General features: G+C 42.5%; 1 protein-coding gene across 6 annotated transcripts in view; it reads right to left on the reverse strand.

Moving 5' to 3' along the window:
* Positions 1-20,506, reverse strand: part of trak1a (trafficking protein, kinesin binding 1a) — a 53,823-nt gene that overhangs the window by 21,815 nt on the left and 11,502 nt on the right. For 2 of the 6 annotated variants that reach the window (XM_074654831.1, XM_074654827.1), the window contains exon 2: positions 18,843-19,037. Coding sequence is in view for 3 of the 6 variants with exons in the window: in XM_074654827.1 (XP_074510928.1) it covers positions 18,843-19,037 (195 nt within the window). In the remaining 3 variants the exon portion in view is untranslated. Of the gene's footprint in view, positions 1-4,244; positions 4,819-10,900; positions 10,997-15,142; positions 18,551-18,842; positions 19,038-20,506 lie in introns of those variants that run through there. The other 4 variants (XM_074654829.1, XM_074654830.1, XM_074654828.1 and 1 more) reach the window with 4 other exon arrangements.

A 20,506-nucleotide genomic window follows, 5' to 3' on the forward strand; every position in this document is an offset into this window, starting at 1 on the left:
TAGTGGTGTGGTTGCAGATTGCAACTGAGTACTCCTCCGCTCACTCCAAGACTGCGGTAATGTGAGCCGCTGATTGCAAAACCGTGGTAACGCCTTTAGAGCCTCGCTCAGAGGTCATCCTTACCATAATAACACTACTTTAGGAGCAACGGAGGTTGGCGGGACCACAGTTATGCACTTTGTGGCTCACGTTACCACAGTTTCACAACTGTCTCAGAGAACTATAGTGGCCTTCAGGTAACGTAAAAACCCGAGAGGTTCTCTCTAGAGCCAGAGTTTACCGTTCTGGGCTACTGTAGAAACATGGAGGACGCTGTGAAGAATACAGGAAGTTGGCTCCGGTCTCTGGCTCACTTGAGCGGAGCGGAGGAGTTGTAGTTTCGTAGCATTTATTCACCGACAAATAAACTGTAGACACACTGCTACACCTACGTTCACAACTAGAACGCCACCAACAACCTCACACTCACCGCCAACACACACACACGGTCTGTTGGAAACTCACTAAAGTTACGCAGACTACGTGTGGCGGCGGCGACGAGCACGAAGCCTCCAGCAATGCTAGAGCTGCTAACGTAGCACAAATACACACTGTTGGCCACTCGCTAAAGTTCCGCCGGGCAGACACACAGCTGACAACCTGCTAAACTAAACTAAATGTGTGGTGGAGACTTTTACTGGGAAAGTGGCCGCATGTCTGTGACACTACACGCAGCATCGTAGCTGCTAAGTTAACGCTCCCGGACGGTGAACTGGAGACTCCCGTCAACCAATATCTGTTGCATGAGAGGCACAAATGTTGTCGGTTAACAGTTAATAATCGGTTAACGAGGGTCGGTTATCGGTTAAGAACATTTTTCAAAATGAGCATCCCTATTATGAAGGGTTCATTCTAAGGTAACAAAAACACAACAATTCTTAGTTTCAGGTGGTTACACACTAATGAAAACATAGTTATGAATATTATATTCCATTTCTGCTAATAGATCCCCTGAAATGTCCCACACTGTTCCTTTAAGTTCATAATGTTCGTTATTTCTTCAAACTGTTTTACAGATGTTGAGTTCTTAATGGTAATGTTAAATAGTATTACGTTATAAAGAAGTGTTTCCGATATTTACTCTCCCCTCATTGATATAAAGGAGGGAGGAGAGCATTCGTTTTAGTCAACAGTATTTATTCCAGGTTACTGATTTCAGATTATATAAGACTCTCAGTGTTTCTAACGCACAACACTGCTACGTGTTGGATTTCATACTGAAGTTAAAATGATTGACAGATCAACACTGCCTCGTCGTTCTCCCTGCTCTCTGTTCTCCTGTTCTCACTTCATGAACCTCATTATATTCCTAAGAAGTACACACCCACATACTCCACTCATATATACACCTTACAGCCCACTGATTCAGAGAAGATAAGTTACTGAGTGCAGACACAGTTAGGAGGAACCACACCCAGGACTGCTATTTCAGCTACATGAGCACACGTTTCTTATCAACTCCTTCCACCCTCATACAGAGCTCTGACTATACATTAATCACCAGACTGGAAGAATTAATCACCTCAAAGGTCAGAATTAAAATGTCGACAGGATCCATCACATGCAACTGTCGGTGGTTAACTGGCTTTATTGGTTCATTAGAAAAGGTGTTGGTTTGAGTTGTTCTGAGGTTGGGTTACTGGGTGGTGATTTATCAGAGTATGAGGATGTTTATTTCTGAACAGTCTTGTTAGTCACTTTTAACACTGTCAGTTGGAGAGAGGAGGAGTGTGATGCTACACTGTCTGGAGGTGTAATGTCCAACATCGTGTGATGTGTCATACATTATCAGGAGGCACAGCAAGTTAATATTATACAGCAATTTAACTATCTCAGTTTCCACGGAAATAATGTTTTACTCCAGTTTAGAAGGACACTGGTACACAGTAGAGCTCTAATAGAGAGGCATTCTGGTCGCCCAGGATGCAAAACAGAGTTGAGCTATGCAAACAACATATTTTCCTATCCTCATACATCACAGGCAGTATGCTGTACTGTATGGCTGCTGGACACAAGGCCTCAGCTGGCTAGGCTTTAGTTAAGGATATTTCCCGTCATTATCATCCATTATTAAATAAGTTGCCCTGATCCAGCCGGACAAGGTCGGATGAGCATGCAGGACACGGAGCAGCTTCACAGAGGCATTTTGTTTGATTAAATAAGGGCACCTCAACGCGTTCATTTTCATTCATTTCATTGCTTCCAGAAGGAACTGTTTCACTCTATAAACCCATCACACGTCAAACAACTCGGATTGTAAATACTTGATGATGTGCTAAACAGATTCTAGCTAAATGCTAACGTCGGCATGCTGCTTTTTCGTAGTATGCTGAAGAAGTATAATGTTCACCATGGTCACCATCTTAGTTTAGCATGTTAGCATGCCGACATTTGCTAAATGGCACCAAAACTCCTGAGTTGTGTATTTGGTCATGATGCAGATCATGATGCAGACACACAGTAAAGACACACAGACATGATCATGCAAAAAAACTACATCCTCACACATGCCCTTCTCTCCTGGGGGAGTTGTTAAGGCACAGAGTGTTACTGAGGGAACAAACCGGCATGGTGACAATGCATACCAACGTGCACATGCACACACACACACACACACAAAATCTCTCCTGTATCGGTTTGCTATCTGGCCTATAATGAGCTGTTAGAATTGATAGCAAAGGGTGCAGCCTGTTTACCTGTCATAATGTCTGTGCGCTTTCTATAGAACAACGTGCTGATTCATTTCCATAGAAACACTCCGCCCGAGTCAGATCAATAAGGGGATACAACTGAAAATAACTAATGGCAGCTTGTAGGTCAATAGAGAGCCTTGATAATGACAGTGGACAGTTGATTTCACTTCTACTTGTTGCTGTGTAAAGATGGTATGCGGGCTGAGGAGGAGTTGAAACACTCTTGAGGGGAACATGGCTGTGATCCTCGGCCACTTTGGTAAAAGAAAAGGTGAAGGCAGAGGTTAGAGAAGGCAGCCATAACGTGGATTATGTAAAAGGAGGTGTAACTTAATATTGGAATGTGATCTGGTTGTTGTCTTGGTGATTTATATACGGAGAGCAGGTAACTTTAGACTGACGCACTCACTCCCCCTCTCTCTCTCTTTCCTTCTTGTGCCAGGAGGATGATAAAGGAGAGGACAAGTCAAATGTCCAGTCTTATTCACAAGCACCTATCAAGATCACAGCAGGTAACTATATGGGTTCTACCTTAAAAGATAAGTTTGGTGACTCAATCAGGACCTGATAGCAGTCTCCTGGTTGTCTGTCTGATGGAGCCAGACGTCTGGGGTTCTGGCTCCATCAGCCCTTCTGTTGCTACTGGGCAACACACAACACTACACACAGGTTCAAGGACAACAGACAAACACCAGGACGACGGACAGAAAGGAGCCCTTGTTATTCTGATCAATACCCCAAACACAGCCGGTGTGGATGGAACTGTTCAAATGCAATATAATGTACCATTTCCTTATTGGACCCGGGTTGATGTTCATCTTAAATTGCCACTATAAAAACATGTTAATGCCACAGTAACCTCTGTGTCTCATGCACTGACCCACATACTTCATACAGATACTGCAAAGTGACCAATCAAAATTTAAATTTCTCTTCCATTCATGCATCTTTTTGTAATATAAAGCTAACTTTAGCAGTTTACTTTCAGTTGACCAGATCACTGAAGAGCCCTCTGTTGTACCTGCATGAGAGCGTTCCTTTAGTTTATGTACACATCACTCAAAATGTCCTTCTGTGTCATCATCATCAGCCCCTGTCTCTTCTGGTCTTTCTAACCATGCTGTGAACAATTCAGGATCGGTACTTAGCCCTGATTAAACAACAAGCTAAAGAGCTAAATATCAAACAAGAATCTTTGTGCATTTTTTAAACAAACATGAACATGCTGACACTGGGCACTGAAGTGACAGCAGGGAGCCAAGCCCATGTTTGAACATGTCAAATTAGCAGACCAACACTAACATTAGAGACTGCACCTGCAGGGTAAAAGCCACATCCCACAGGAGACACAAAAGGGTTTAAAGGGTCACACAGGTACCCAGTAACCCCCTCAGAGTCCACACAGCTTCAGAACAGATGAACTAAGAGTGAGGAATCACGCTGCTAAAGGTCAGACACGCTGAGCGAGCTACCACAACAGAGATGATGCCCTCCATTACAAAGCACACTACCTTCACACAGAACCTGTTGCTCTTCATCCATCTCTTCTTCCCCCTCCTGTTCTGGGCTTCCATGACCGGGAAGACAGATATACTCTTCTTCCTCCTCCTCCTCTTCTTCTTCTTCTTCCTCCTCCTGCTCCGTGCTTTCATGACTGGGCAGACAAACATATTCCTCGTCCTCCTCTGGCTGGTTGGAGCCCTCCAGCTCGTCCTCAGTGCCGGCAGCAGTGAGCAGTGCCATCCTCCCCCTCCGGCACTGAGGCTATCCACTAAACCACAAATCCTGCAGGTGCAACGCCATGACTCCTACCTGTGCTGTGTTCATTTCTAGGTGTGTGTGTGTGTGTGTGTGTGTGTGTGTTTAATCTATGAATCAATTCCTAATCTGTGTGTGCCTGGATGTGAAAGTACACGTGTAACAAAGTGTTCCTTCCAGAGAGGACAGTAGGTGTGTATAGTACTCTCTCTAAAGACTCCTTCGTACATGACTGACAGAGTCTGTCTGTGTTTATCTGTCAAGTATTAAATAAAGTCTGCTGAGTGAGTCTCTGAAAGTGTGTGTATCATCTGTGCCCTGAGGTAGAGCTGTGACCGAGACAACCAGATAACCCGACTCCTCCCCGTCTCCTCCCCGTCTCCTCCCCGTCTCCTCCCCGTCTCCTCTGTGACAGCTCAGTGAACGGCCTACTCTACTCTAACACAGACTGGGGGGCTGGACACAGACACGTACTGTTTAGAGGAGGTTTTTTAATGTCATAAAACTGGGTGAAAATAGATAAACACAACACACGAGGGCATTTAATATAATCTGTAATATTAATTTTATCCCAGTAATCCTCAATCTGTCAACCCATTTCAACCTTTTTCTACTGAAATGGTTCAGGCTGGCACCGACGGGAGCAAATCACAGCTGAGAGAGACACACCTGTTTCTCAGGTAGGCTCCCCCCCCCCCCCCCCCCCCCCCCTCAAGTGAAACTAACTTGGTACAGTCCCGTTCAGCCTCTATGGGGACAATAGGGCAGAGCAAACAATAATAGACCTGCACCTGTTTTCAGGGCGTGCACGTCAGTGAAACCTTTATATGTGGTTTAACCTCCGATTTATATTATCAGGTGAGATTTATGGGATAGAAAGCTTCATTTGGGCTGAAAGGGTGGCAAACGTTCAAATGAATAAAGGCACCATACTGTAAAGTCATGATAACAGGCAAACATTTCTCTCCCTACCAACAGTCTTAACAAGGACCGAATATGAAACAGAAGAAAAACAACGTGTACTTTTTTTAACATCAGAAAAATAAGTTTATCTCGCAATTCCAATAGTTAAAAATATACTAAAGCCTTAATCTGTGTAAACTGCATGAACTGTGAATACTGGAGAGACATGGGAGAGGGTTCTGGCAGGAACCATTTCCAGATCATGCTGTTACAGAGGCAGGGTTCTGAGCCAGTACACTCTCACATCTTACACCTGCAGGAGGCACAATGTTTCTGGTATCATTGGGCAAAAATTCCATAATAACCTTTCAGCATATTGTAATTCAAGTGTTCTGAGAGAAAACTAGACTTCTGCTGCTCCTCATGGCTCTGTTTTCAGGCTTTAGGAAATCTAGCCTGTGGCGGGAGACTTTGACCAATCACAGGTCATTACAGAGAGAGAGCGTTCCTATTGGCTGTTCATTCAACGGAGACGGCTGTCAATAACTCGCAAACTCCGACCAAACGTTCAAACTAGGCAGCGCTGATCAAATATGAATCAATATTCTGTTACATTAATGCCTATTTCTCTCCTCAGATGTGTTCAGAATCATCTTGTAGTGTACTGTTTAGCTGTTAAATGAGAAAGTTTGGCTGGTGGGCGGTGCTTGGTATTTCCTGCCAGGTCACAAACTATCTCATTTTACAGCTAAACAGTAACTGTAGCTCTTTAAAATCTAAGCTCTTTTAAAATATTTAAAATAAAAAGCATATAAAGCCACTGCCCTGGAAACTGGCACAAAAAGAGAAGTGGATCAAGTTGACCAGACTATGGCTAAGCCCAATGCCAAACTTCAAAGCCTGTCTCCACAAGTCTCCCTACTGGCAAACTGTAACCATTAGTAGAGTCTTTATAAGAGTATTTTCACCCTGCAGCATGTTTGGTTTGGTATTCCACATTTAGTTAAGCATTTAATCTGAGAGACTTCCTTGTGGCTCGATGACCTAAACTCACCCGATTCTAACCTTTAGCACATCATTCAAATGGTTCAATGGAGGCTGAGTAGTTAAGCACAAACAGAAGCTCTACTGATTCTGCTCAATCTAAAAAAACATAGTCCGCCTTCCTGCGTGCTGGTTCATCCATGTACATTTTAATATACTGTAGTAAATGTTAGTATTTTTGAGAAATGATTACTGTAGTGGCCATTTATCACAAAAATAGAATTCTAACTTAAATCAAAGGGCCACTGATGCACCATGGGTATGTGGATTACGCAGGCAGAAGAGTCCATTGTCCATGCAAATTGTATGTTTTTCTGATGATTTATTTTTCCAAAAAGCAAGCAAGCTAACGAAGCACAAAGAAAACATGGATGTCACTGTCTCTCTTGTTCTGGTAAAAATCAATCAATCAGCCCACCCAGGTGCATGCTGGTCCTATACCTGCCTACCTATATAACCGCGGGTTCCCACAGTTTTACCCAATTCATGAACAAAAGAAAACAAAATACTAATTACGGAAAAACTAAATATACTAAACAAGAAAATAATGAAAAGAAACAAATAATTAGCAATAGAGAACTATAGTCTAAATAAACATCTAGAAAAATAAATCAACTTATTATTAACAACAAATTAATAGCTCTAATTTACCATAATGACCATAATATACCTTGATCCAGACTTTTCTTTTCACATTCATAAAGACAAATAGAGAATATACTGTACTGCACAATGTCGTGGGTCCATTTCTGAGCTAGTCCGACCCAGAAGACCCGATGAATATGGTCCACATCAAAGCAGCTCACTTTTCTGCTCATTAGTCGCTGCTCGAGTGTTATAATTACTGTAATTGGTGTAGAAAACTGATGCCAGCTCAGGACCGTCCTGCATGCTTGAGTAACTCCACTCAATTGTCCTATGGATGCCATGCTGCAGGCAACAAAGGACACACAGTGTTCTCCCTCTCCTCTCTCATTGCTCTTCTGGTCACATTCTCTCTTTACACTCCACTTGTTTTTTCCGTTTTCCCTTCCATACACTCTCCTGCTTTTTACCTCATTTGTTTGTGAAGTCTCTGTTGACATGCTTTGTACAGAAAAATACTAAATTGGATAAATAATCTACACAAACAACATTTATTTTTCAAGAAATCCACTTAGCTAAAACGATTGTCTGATATGACTCCAGGCTCCACATCTCCCTACTTGTGTCCTTCAAGCCTCTTAGATTTACTGCTTTTATTTGGCCCAGAAACAGCAGCTACATTACCAACAGAGCAGCAACGGCCAGGGAGCTACTATCTGTCCCACCTGCTGACTGAGTTACATACTGATGGTGTGTTCACACTGAGAGCAAGGCCAACTTTTTGTTCGGCACAAATGCATACAAATGCAAAGAGCACAAAAGATGTGAATGTGCGCCAGGCGACGCAAATGGCATGATTGACGCGAGGCAAAGACACAAAATGTGCGTATTCGCGGGAGTTGAAATATTTCAACTTGAGCGAAAAATTTGAATGATGCTGTCGCAAAAGCCTCTCAGCATTGAGATTCTCCTCCTGTCGTCCTGGCGCCCTGACGTCCTAACGCCCTGACGCCCTAACGCCCTGACGCCCTGACGCCCTGACGTTCTGATCCCCTGACGTCCCGACGCCCTGACGCCCTGATGCCCTGATGTTCTCATCCCCTGACGTCCTGACGTTGTTGAATCAGAAATGTGGTCACCCAGAGTTCCGATGGTACATCATATCTGTACAGAGACGGGACCAAACTGTGTATAAATGTATGTGTATAAACCACAGACTGTCGTATGGTAGAAACAACAACGTTGCTGTCGTATTTATGCCTAGATGATGTTATGTTGAGTTTTGATGGAGCAACTATAATGTTAACATAGTCTGGCACTGATCCATCCAATCTCCATTCAGAAAACAAGCATTTTAAAAGATGTTTGCTTGTTGTCTTGGTAACAGACCTGACAAAGTATAAATTCACATTTTCTACAAATCTGAATTATTATGTAGTTATTTCAGCATACTTTAGATCTGATTATTGATATTAAATCACAGCACAATCTGTTTATTTTGGGTTCATACCGCAGTAGAGACGTGTGGCTGCTAGATAGTCAGTGCAATGTCGCTGTATGTGAATACAGCTCGCCGCCGGGTGATGTTATGAACCCAGACATTGACAGACGTTTGGTTTTCTGACATATCTGGGACTTCCACAACATGTGCAAAGCAGCAACAGTAGTTATTTCTTCAATGGCTGATGGAGGAAAGAAACGTTGTTGGTATCTATGGAGACGAGCTCCTCCTCCTCTCCAGCGCGTCTAGCACAAATTAACACAAATGACACCGACGGTCCAACTCGCACGAGTAAAACAAGGCTTCGCTCTTGGTCTGAACACAGCATGAGTTCTAAAATACAGCAGGTAATGTCTGAGTAAAGTTAACAAAACTTCCAAGATCAAATAATTCTTCCAGTGATAAGTTAAGATAAGCAAAGTCATGTGATATAGGGGAGACAATTAGTCAAGTCAAGTCAAGTCAATTTGATTTGTATAGCCCAAAATCACAAATCACAAATTTGCCTCGGGGGGCTTTACAATCTGTAGAAGATACGACCCTCTCTGTCCTTGACAGTTTAACCCTCACATCGGATAAGGAAAAACGTACAACATTACAATTTAAAAGCTATTACCTATATAGACTTGGAAACAAACAATTCATTTGCAGTGGTTTCTAAAACCAAATTAAACACTGACACAAAATTCCATGTGTTGTCTCCCAGCTTCCTTCTTGTTTCCTATAATTATCCGTCCACCCCGTCACATCCCCACTGGAACAATAGCTTGCCCTCTTTCTCAGCCCCGGCTCTCTGTCCTGGCTGCCGTCCGTCCATCCAGCCATTTGTTTTGAAGGCTGCTAAAAGTGCCAACGAATATTTGGCAGGCTGCTATCGACAAGAGCGGCTTAGAGCAGCATGCAAATCATTGGGCTAAATATAAGCCAACCTACTTCCGCAGCCTTCCCATGCATATCTCAGAATAACACCAAACCAGCTGCTTTCTATTTCTGCCTCTACTCTCCACAAGAAGATTTATCAAAGAAACGACACGCCCCCCCCCCAGTCATTTGGTTATTTGATCATTTCACCATCAAGCACAGTTGTAAAATGAATTGTCAGTGTGCAGCAGAAAACAATATTGTCTCCAAAAAATCAAGTTAGCTGCAACGGCTAGATACTATAGCAGATGTTTAAGCTGCACAGCTCACAGCCGGGAGGGGCTGTTATGTAAGAATCTCTACAGAGCATCCTGACACACATGCATAATATAGTGCACACATAACAACTAATAGATCACATTCTCTCCTTTTAATGCATCAAACCGGCACAGATCGGTTCTACCACAATATGCTGCTATCACCTACACACAAACATACACCTCTGCTCAGTCAAATGGAGAGCAGTTATTGCAGGTTGTAGCTGTGTTGAGTGGAATAGATTACATAGCACATCAAGACATGGACCATAACCAAGCTGCCTTATAGGACAAGAGGGGAGAGACACAGACAGCGGTAGACAGATACAGAGAGAGGAGGGAGGACAAGCCAGAGAGAGGAGAGAGGAAGAGCCAGAAAGAGGAGGGAGGAAGAGCCAGAGACAGGAGGGAGGAAGAGCCAGAGACAGGAGGGAGGAAGAGCCAAAGGCAGTGCCAAGCCAACAGGCTGGTAATAAACTGCTACAACCTGCTGTTAGTCCCACTAGTCACATGACCAGGCAGCATCAGTCCTCCACATGTCTCGGCGCTTTGAGTGTGGATCAATCTGTAGACTAACTATCCACAAAGGTTACATACTGCTGCTACTATCTGCTACTACAATATAACACGCTGTCGTAACAAACTGGGGTACATTACATAAACGCTCATCGCTGCACCACATTCTACAATCATTGGGACAGTTTTACAGATTTGCAGCCATCTTTTATTCATTATATCTTGCTTTTAGGGCCGACCCGAATGCTTCAAAGCTTCGACCGTTGCCATGGTAATCGACCTCCAAATCAGTATTTGAATGCTTTGTTTTTTTAATATATAGGTATGTAATAATAATGTATAAATCCCAAAATAGCCCATGAAATAAGGAATAATCTCACATTATTCATTATTCATACTCAACATTAACTATTATTAGTTATTCTCAGACGGATATCGCTGTGTGTTGTGTGTAGAGGTGTGTGTGTGTACAGTAGCGCGGCAGCGGCAGTGTCCCGAAGCTTCGAATATTTCTCAACGAAGCTTCGGAGCCTAAAAAAATGGTATTCAGCCTTACTTGCTATGCTTTATTTATTTATTTATTCATTTTTACATTAGGGTTTTTTGTTTTGTTTTAGCCAGTCCCAAATCCTAATAAAATGCCATTTTTCATATTAAAGGGGACATGTCATGAAAAACTCACCTTTTCAGTGCTTGTGCACATCCATCTGGGTATCTGGAGTTCCTACCAACCCAGCAAATGTGAAATAAGACCACCCAGTCAGTGTTCTGTGGGCTGCTAGATCAGAAATCATGTGATTCAACAAGCCATTCAGATTTATCTCCCCTTCCTATGTCACATGCAGCTTCATTAAAATATATCCCCCCCCATCTGAATATCTCCACCCACGTCTTGAGAACTACCAAAGGTGGTAAAGGTGTGCCATATTTTTCTCACAAGCCAATCAGAGCAGACTGGGCTCTTTCAGGAGGGGGTCTTAAAGAGACAGGCGGTGGGTGAATACAGGTAGAGTATATTCAGACAGACAGTATGACAAAAAACATGATGTAAACAATTATGAGCCTCAAAATGAGCAGGATATGTCCCCTTTAAAGTTGCTTAAAAAAATCAAATGCCCTGATATGGAGTTTATTTCACTGCTTTCACTTTCTCTCAACAAACTTAGCTTCCTTTCACTCAGCTACTTTGTCACGTAGACAGTCTACCAGCTGCCTATATCTTCATATCTCTTCTCACAATAAGCTGTTAGCCACCTGAGACTTCCATGAGTCTCTTCAGGTCAGCTGGTATCTCCCTCTTTTTTCAGCAGCTGTGATAAGCAGCTAGCTGACATCGGCACATACAGCCCTCTCATACTGATTCAAGAAGAATCACAACCAACCACCCCGATCCACCACTTCCTACACTTACTGTACTGTACACCCACAGCTAGTCATATACAGACGTAGGCAAAATTGTTGGTACCCTTCCGTTAAAGAAAGAAAAACCCACAATGGTCACTGAAATAACTTGAAACTGACAAAAGTAATAATAAATAAAAATTCACTGAAAATTAACAAATGAAAATCAGACGTTGCTTTTGAATTGTGGTTCAACAGAATCATTTTAAAAAGCAAACTAATGAAACTGGCCTAGACAAAAATGATGGTACCCTTAACTTAATATTTTGTTGTACAACCTTTCGAGGCAATCACTTCAATCGAGCGATTTCTGTAACTCTCAATGAGACTTCTGCACCTGTCGACAGGTATTTCAGCCCACTCCTCGTGAGCAAACTGCTCCAGCTGTCTCAGGTTTGAAGGGTGCCTTCTCCAGACTGCATGTTTCAGCTCCTTCCACAGATGTTCAATAGGATTTAGATCAGGGCTCATAGAAGGCCACTTCAGAATAGTCCAATGTTTTGTTCTTATCCATTCTTGGGTGTTTTTAGCTGTGTTTTGGGTCATTATCCTGTTGGAGGACCCATGACCTGCAACTGAGACCAAGCTTTCTGACACTGGGCAGCACATTTCGCTCCAGAATGCCTTGATAGTCTTGAAATTTCATTGTACCCTGCACAGATTCAAGACACCCTGTGCCAGATGCAGCAAAGCAGCACCATAACATAACCGAGCCTCCTCCATGTTTCACATTAGGTACAGTGTTCTTTTCTTTGTATGCTTCATTTTTGCGTCTGTGAACATAGAGCTGATGTGACTTGCCAAAAAGCTCCAGTTTTGTCTCATCTGTCCAAAGGACATTCTCCCAGAAGCTTTGTGGCTTGTCAATATGCATTTTGGAAAATTTGTCACTGTCACTGTTTGAGCCAAAGTGGCTCAAACAGTGACGGATGGTGCGATCGGACACTGATGTACCTTGACCTTGGAGTTCACCTCTAATCTCTTTGGAAGTTGTTCTGGGCTCTTTGGTTACCATTCGTATTATCCGTCTCTTCAATATGTCATCAATTTTCCTCTTGCGGCCACGTCCAGGGAGGTTGGCTACAGTCCCATGGACCTTAAACTTCTGAATCATATGTGCAGCTGTAGTCACAGGAACATCAAGCTGCTTGGAGATGGTCTTATAGCCTTTACCTTTAACATGAAGGTCTATAATGTTCTTTCTGATCTCCTGAGACAACTCTCTCCTTAGCTTTCTGTGGTCCATGTTCAGTGTGGTACACACCATGATGCCAAACAGCACAGTGACTACTTTTCACCCTTTAAATAGGCAGACTGACTGATTACAAGTTTGAAGATACCTCTGATGCTATTTACAGGACACATCTTAGTTTAACATGTCCCTATGGTCACATTATTTTACATCTTTTCTAGGGGTACCATCATTTTTGTCCAGGCCAGTTTCATTAGTTTGTTTTTTAAAATGATTCTGTTGAACCACAATTCAAAAACAATGTCTGATTTTCATTAGTTAATTTTCAGTGAATTTCTATTTATTATTACTTTTGTCAGTTTCAAGTTATTTCAGTGACCATTGTGGGTTTTTCTCTCTTTAACGGAAGGGTACCAACGTGCCTACGTGTGTAAGCTACTCCGTGGGCCTGTTTTAGAAGCCCCACTCTGACTCAGCTACCACAGAACACCTGTTACAACACCTACTGTCTCCAGCAGCCACCGCCTGCTGGAGCTACAGCTTTAACGCTGCTGTTTCTTACTGTAACATCTGCCAATGCCAGTCCACAAGGTCACATTCTCTGATTGTCTCTGATGGAAACTAGCAGAAAGAGTTTAAGATGACTCCACTAGGGGTTTAGTTGAAGGACAATATCTTTTTTTTTGTGTTGAATAACTGATTATATTCTGTTGAATATAATCCACTTTTCTGTTATATTCAGGGGATAAATGTCTGCCTATTCACCAAGGTTGTTTAATATTACATGTAAATCCTGCAACCACCACCTCTCTTCACTTTAACCTCGGTCTGTGTGTCAGCAGAGGACACGTTATAAAACCTGGCCGCTGGTTATCAACCAACGCTACCACACATACACATGGCTAGGGCTGTGTATTGGCAAGAATCTGGCGATAGGATATGCATCATGATACGGGGGGTTACGATTCAATATATTGCGATATATTGTAATTTTTTTTACCTAATTTTAGGAAACTGTCATAGTATAAAAAACACACCATATGCATCAAATCTGAGTAAAGACAAGTTTACGTTTTTATGCAGTCAGAGCAGAGAGATCTGCATCTGCATTTATCGCAGTCCCTGTAACATCCAACATCATCGCACTACTTTGAGAGGACACATCTTTGCAAATGAAATAAAGAACTGACTGAGTTAAAGCTTCAGTAGTCAGTATATTTTTGGCATCATTGGGCAAAAATCCCATAATAACCTTTCAGCATATTGTAATTCAAGTGTTCTGAGAGATAACTAGACTTCTGCTCCTCTTCATGGCTCTGTTTTCAGGCTTTAGAACATCTAGTCCGTGACGGGAGACTTTGACCAATCACAGGTCATTTCAGAGAGAGAGAGTGTTCCTATTGGCTGTGCTCCGGTCATGTGACCGGAACTTGCCGTTCCTTCAACAGATTTTACAATGGCGGCCGCGGCAAAACCTTTCTCATTTTACAGCTAAACCGTGCACTACAAGATGATTCTGAGAACATGTGAGGAGAGAAATAGACATTACAGTAACAGAATATTGATTCATATTTGATCAGCGCTGCCTAGTTTGACCGTTTGATCAGAGTTGGTGAGTGATTGACAGCCGGCTCTCATAAACGGCAGCTGGACAGCAGACCTCAGATCAGCTCTTACTGCTTGTTTTCCTCCGGTCTGTGAAATCTTACAGATGCCGTTAGGAGCACCGGAGGACACAGAGGAACATGATTTTTTTTCAGGTTGCCTGTCTCATGCACTACTGTCAGGTTATAGCGACCGTTTTATAAAAATACATTTTTGAATCATATTTGCTCCAATCTGCCTACTGATGCTTTAATCTTTGCATGTTACATTTTTGAGTGTCAATACAGTACCACAAAACATAATATTGCAATATTCAATATTTTCTTACAGCCCTACACATGGCATTATCAAAGCACTATTTCAAACTCACCTACCAGGAACTCTTTTCTACCATTAATTCCGTTTCAGTTTCTTTATTGCTTCATTCCACAGGGATCTAATGGACTGGGCAGCAAACAGCTCACTTGTTGTGTCAGTGTTTCTAGACAGGTTGTGTCTTTTGGTCTTTTGGTCCTGTCAGTGTATGTTTAAAGTATACCACAGCGGTTACACTAAACCATCACTAGATGAATTTCTGTATCCCACACAATTCAACCATCCAACAGAAAGTACTATAGTAGAACTCAACCTCTCAGCATGTCTACATCGCCAGTAACATCAGTGCCGTTAGTAGTTTGAGTCAACTCCTCAAGAATTCGGTGTCACTGCATTAAACAGCGGTCTTACCATCAGTACACTCCTCATAGTACCAGTCCAGTTCGTAGTAGTCTGCCTTGACAAACCTCTGACCTCGGGTCAGGCCTCGTCTGTTCATCCTCACTGCTCTGACAGACAGCTGTGTTGTCTCCAGTGTCCCAGCATACTCAGGTGTAACATCTCCGGCAAACCCAATGTCCCAGCATGCTTTGAGGCAACCGGTTGTCGCTGGGGGTCTTGCTAGTTACCGGTGTCCGTTACTCAGCGTCCAGATCTGCTATCCCAGCATGCTTAGCAGTTACCAGCTGGCACACAGTCATTATTTGTGGCAGCCTGCCCATTCTTATCATATGTCCGTCCTGTCCCACCCTCATCAACGGCAAACTGTCAGCGTATTATGTTCCATATTTGTTGTGGTGCCGTTTCTGCGTGTCATCCCACGCGACCGTTAATTGCGTCATCAGTTGTCACTTTATTGTCCTTTTGTCCATTGTTAATTCTTCACCGTCTCATCCAGTATGTCAGTTGGAATCTGCCATTTCCTGTCAGTCTGTGTCCTTTGGTCTCTGTCTTCTTTCTTCTCTGTCCATTAGTTTTCCTCAGTCACTCCAAAGCTTCAGCAAACGTGCCAGATTCTGTCCTCTCATGCCTCCATCCATTTATAGCTCCCTGTCAATTCATCTTCCTGTACTCCTGCCAGTCTGTCCTCTGGACGACTCTTTCTGAGGTCATATTATAACAGTAGTCTTCTCTTTGGTAACATTCCTCGCTCAGTGACAGCACGAGCTCTACACATGGACCACCGCATCTCTGACAATGACTCAATAAACACAGAGATACAGAGTGAGAGAGGGAGAGCAGCAGCAGCAGCAGCAGTCACGGGTTTTGCAGCAGAAATGATGATAATCATGACACAGTAGGGTGGGCGGGGTTAGAGGACGCCTACAGCCAATCAGAGGCAGCAGTACCGCCAGCTTGCTCCCGCCTTCCATTCGTATGTGAGCATCGTCCCCCCCCCCCCCTCTCCTCTACTTTGTCCTTCTGTGAGGTTGCTATAGTAACTCAGGCTCAGACTCCCAGGCCTGACGCTGAGCGGCACAGCATGTAAAAGCAGTTAGCAGGAGAGCAGTGCAGTGTTGGCAGAGGTGACGTGGCTAACCCAAAATGAATGAACACAACGGGCATTCAAAGGTTGATCATTTTAGCAGGGGAGGGATGGAATAAGCACATGCACGGTGCAAATGCAAAATGCAAAATACGATCCATTTGAATGACTATATGAGCTCAATTCAATGTCAGCTAGCTTCAAAGTGCTAACAGAGATTGCCACGGTGCATATTATGGAAAGATGAAGTATAGCTCATTACACTAATACCTGCAGAATGAAGCTAACACAATGCCACAGCCCATAGCTATCAAGCTAAAGGCAGACTAACAAACTGATGCTTACTGTCTTTAGTAATGTCCCTTAACTCCTGCTAATAAAGTCACACTGTTTATTGCTAATGTGCCAGAGAGGACATATAAGTGCTCCACATACAGTGAGGTAACATCACCCCCGTGACCGATTCATTTACACTTCATCATTTGTTATAACTCTATAAGAATACATACATGGTCACTACTGGATGACAATGACATATATATCCATATTTTGTAGGAATAAAATATACATATTGAAAAATATCATTAAATCCCAAGACCACTTTTTCGGGCAAGTTTGCAGTTCCAAAAGCAGAAACAATACTATCCATATAAATAATACAGAAGTCATTATTTTTCTAATGAGACATGTGGGTGTGAAGTCACGACCACATGAAGTTGCTCTCTATTAGCCAGTTGCCTCCTTGTCATCATGTCCACACATGTCCTCCTCATGCAGCAGATTACACACTTCAATAATTATCAATAAACACCTCGGTGATGTAATGGTGTGCACATTACCCTTATTATAATTCATAATGCTGTTACACAATTTGACCAATGGGAGCTCCAGGTAAAGGTAAATGTTAGACAGCACAAGTGGTTGCATAAATAAATGCATAAGTACTACTGTAGACCTCAATGCAGCTCCAGTGAAACACAGCTTTATGACCTGGCTCTTAGGGTGTCGATACCCGGCCATCTGTTTGAGGCAATAATGAGAAGCTACATGCCTCCAGGATGAGGATAACTGGGAAAAACTATGTTGATAATAAAGCATAAAAGCAATGCTTAATATTGAGCAAAAACACCCCTTACAGAAAGTCTCACACCGTCTCTTATGTAACACCACCTTGTCACTGCCTCTTAGTCTGGCTGGCTACGATCAATGTCAAGGCCAAAGTGACAGTGTCAGCGTGGGGCAACGAGGTGAAGCTACACTGCTCAGTTAAGACTATTTATAAGACGCTCCATCTATTTTTAGACTGGTTTTTTTACCCTGAGTCACTCTTCAAGTAGATGTGAATTAGTTAACTGCATTATTGATGTTGAAAAAAACAAAAACACTTTATGTTCCCTTGATTTGTCGTGTGCACGTGTTTATGTGAGCTTGTGTGTGTTTTATTTGATTTCAATTGTGTGCAAATGGGTGTGTGTGTGTGGTTTACAGCTGGCGTAGCCGTCAACCACAGGGCAGCTCTTAGTTTGATAAGACGAGAGTGGACACATGCATGAATACACAACACAACGGAGGGCTGAGTGCAAGAGGAAGCAAAACATGAACCAGCAGAGAGAGAGAGAGAGAAAGAGAGAGAGAGACACGCATCAAGTATGTTTGTTGTGGCAACCATAGTCAGCTGTCCCGCCGACACTGATGGGCAGATGGCCATCTCTCTCTCTCTCTATCTCTCTCTGATTCCTACTCAGTCAATAAGTCAGAATAAATCTTAAATCCTCATTGTCATTCTCCATTAACAGTTTCCTGAAGGTTAAATCTACAAATCTACTTATCCGTCCCTGGTGTTTGATGTAAGATTGGTGTTGTGAGTATAATCCAGTGGGCTGAGAAGTGAAGCCAATGCAATGAAGACCCTTAAACTGTCGTTCTTTCTAACAGCCAGCAGGGGGCGACTCCTCTGGTTGTATAGTAGTCTCTGAGAAAATGAGCCTACTTCTCTCTTGATTTATTACCTCAGTAAACATGAGTTTATGGTCTCAAGTCTTCTTCAATACAGCATGATGTTCATTTAGTAAATGATGGTCCCATTTAGAGTCAGATAGACCATAAAGCAGGGGATGCTTTAGGGCGGGGCTACCTTGTGATAGACAGGTCGCTACCACGGCGTTGTCCGGTCTTGAAGTTGTCCGTGTTTTTGTCTTAAAAAGTTTTTACTTAGAACCCTTTCACAGTGTTTTCACTTCATGAAAGTTAATCATAACCTTTTTAGTCACCTGAAAAAGGTCTTATTCAGCGTTTGGTTCGGTTGTTCTTAGCTCCATCCTCTCGTGTCACTTCTGGTTACAAAAAAACAAGATGGCGACGGCCAAAATGCCGAACCCGAGGTTTCAAAACAGCAGTCCACAGACCAACGGGTGACGTCACGGTGACACTTGTTATATACAGTCTATGGTATTACGGCAATGTCAGGAACATCTCAGGAATTATTATCAGCTGTTCAGAGTTACATTAATGTATTAGAAAATCTAATTCTTACTTCAACAATCATCACTATCATATTTAGAAGAACTTTAGACACTGTCTTTTTACACTAAATCATCTAGATCTACAGTATGGTGCTGAACTTACAGAAGTATTTGAGGGTCTCCTCTATCTGTTCGGTAGTCAGGTCGAGGGCAGAGTTGGGCTCCACCAGCGGCGTGTGCAGCCAGTCATCTTGGTCGTAGCCGAAGATGGTGTCGGCCCTCAGCTTGTAGACCGGCAGCTGTTCCTCCAATAGGCTGATGATCTCAAGCTCCGGTAAGTCAGGACTGTTACACACATCTGCACAGAGAGAGAGACAGACACAATAGAGTAGTTGCTCTTTTCTCTGACAATACATTGTTTTGAAGTCATAATAAATAGGCATTACCTAGTGGCAGTGGACACATGTAATACTGTCTTCAGCAGGGATAAAGAGTTATGATTGGTGGAGTGCAAAATTGTCTTCTTTGGGTATTTGTAACAACCTCTCTCCTCATTTCTACTCCATTCCAACAAGACATGCCATCAGTCCATAGATCTGCAAGTATAGGATGCCCTCTAGTGGTAAACAAGGAACTAACCCACCACTCCTTGCATCTACTGTGAAGACACTCAAACATGGAGACCACATGAAGGTTAGGTTCATTTGTGTCAATTGGATTGGGGCCGTACAGTTCATCTCCTTTGGTTGTGTTAAATGGCAACAACTGACAAATAATCCTACAGTATCTGTCTGTTTCTGGCTGCTATAATGCAATCCCAGCCCATATGAATTACTCATTATTACTAAAGTCAGACCAGTACAGCTGCAGAGTAAATGTACAAACAAACAGCTTCATTCCATTTAATAAATGGGTAAAATAATAAAAGACCTGCAGTCATCTTTGACATGGCAGCTTAACCGCTCTACAAACTTTATGTGTCTCCTTAACAGAGTCAACAGCAGCCTTCTACTGGGAACCAGTGATTCAACCAGAGAGACACATTGGTGCGCTGCTGTGGAAAACTAAATAATGTTACCTCAGCGTTCAGCTATGTGCCTCTCTGTTCACACATCCGTTTAGTGTGCTATTAAAAGGGGCATAAGGACTACATCAGAGTGCACATTCTCTCTGTTCACACACTATTTAGGTTTTGGTCGTCTTTTTCTGCAGAAATGTTGAATTGAGAAGCTCTTGGACAGACAGAATTAGTAGAGACATCGAATGACAATCAACATACAGTAAAAAAGAATGTCCTCTGTGTCTCTAACTCCCTCTACTTCTGTCTCTCTCTCCTCTGCTGTCTGTCTCTGTCTCTCTAACAATGCTGTCTCTCACAGTTTGCTAATCCAGACTGAATGACTGACTGTGTTGAAAAAGGGGAAACAGACACACACAACAGCTGGGGAATCATTCAGCAAGCTCAGCCAATGAGCTTTCAACACAGATGTAAGTACTGAATTGCTATTCCTGCCAATGCCATCCGTTAGAGATGGGACATTTTAACATCCAGCAAAGATTTGACTAATTTGTGTGAATTTAGAATAGTAAGATTGTTATTATTGTCTTTGGATAATCACACACTTGGTGGCTTGAATCTTCTTGAATCTTTACATGATCACTCTTTTTACTAGACAACATATACAGTATATATATATATATATATATATATATATTTATATATATATGTATATATATATACATATATATATATACTGTACCGCAGCAGACCAACAGGAAGTTTGAGCTATCTTTTATTTGTGTTTCATCGTCATGTATTTAGTTTTC

The sequence above is a fragment of the Sebastes fasciatus genome, chromosome 12, assembly GCF_043250625.1.
Source record: "Sebastes fasciatus isolate fSebFas1 chromosome 12, fSebFas1.pri, whole genome shotgun sequence".
NCBI classification, from domain to species: Eukaryota; Metazoa; Chordata; class Actinopteri; order Perciformes; family Sebastidae; genus Sebastes; species Sebastes fasciatus.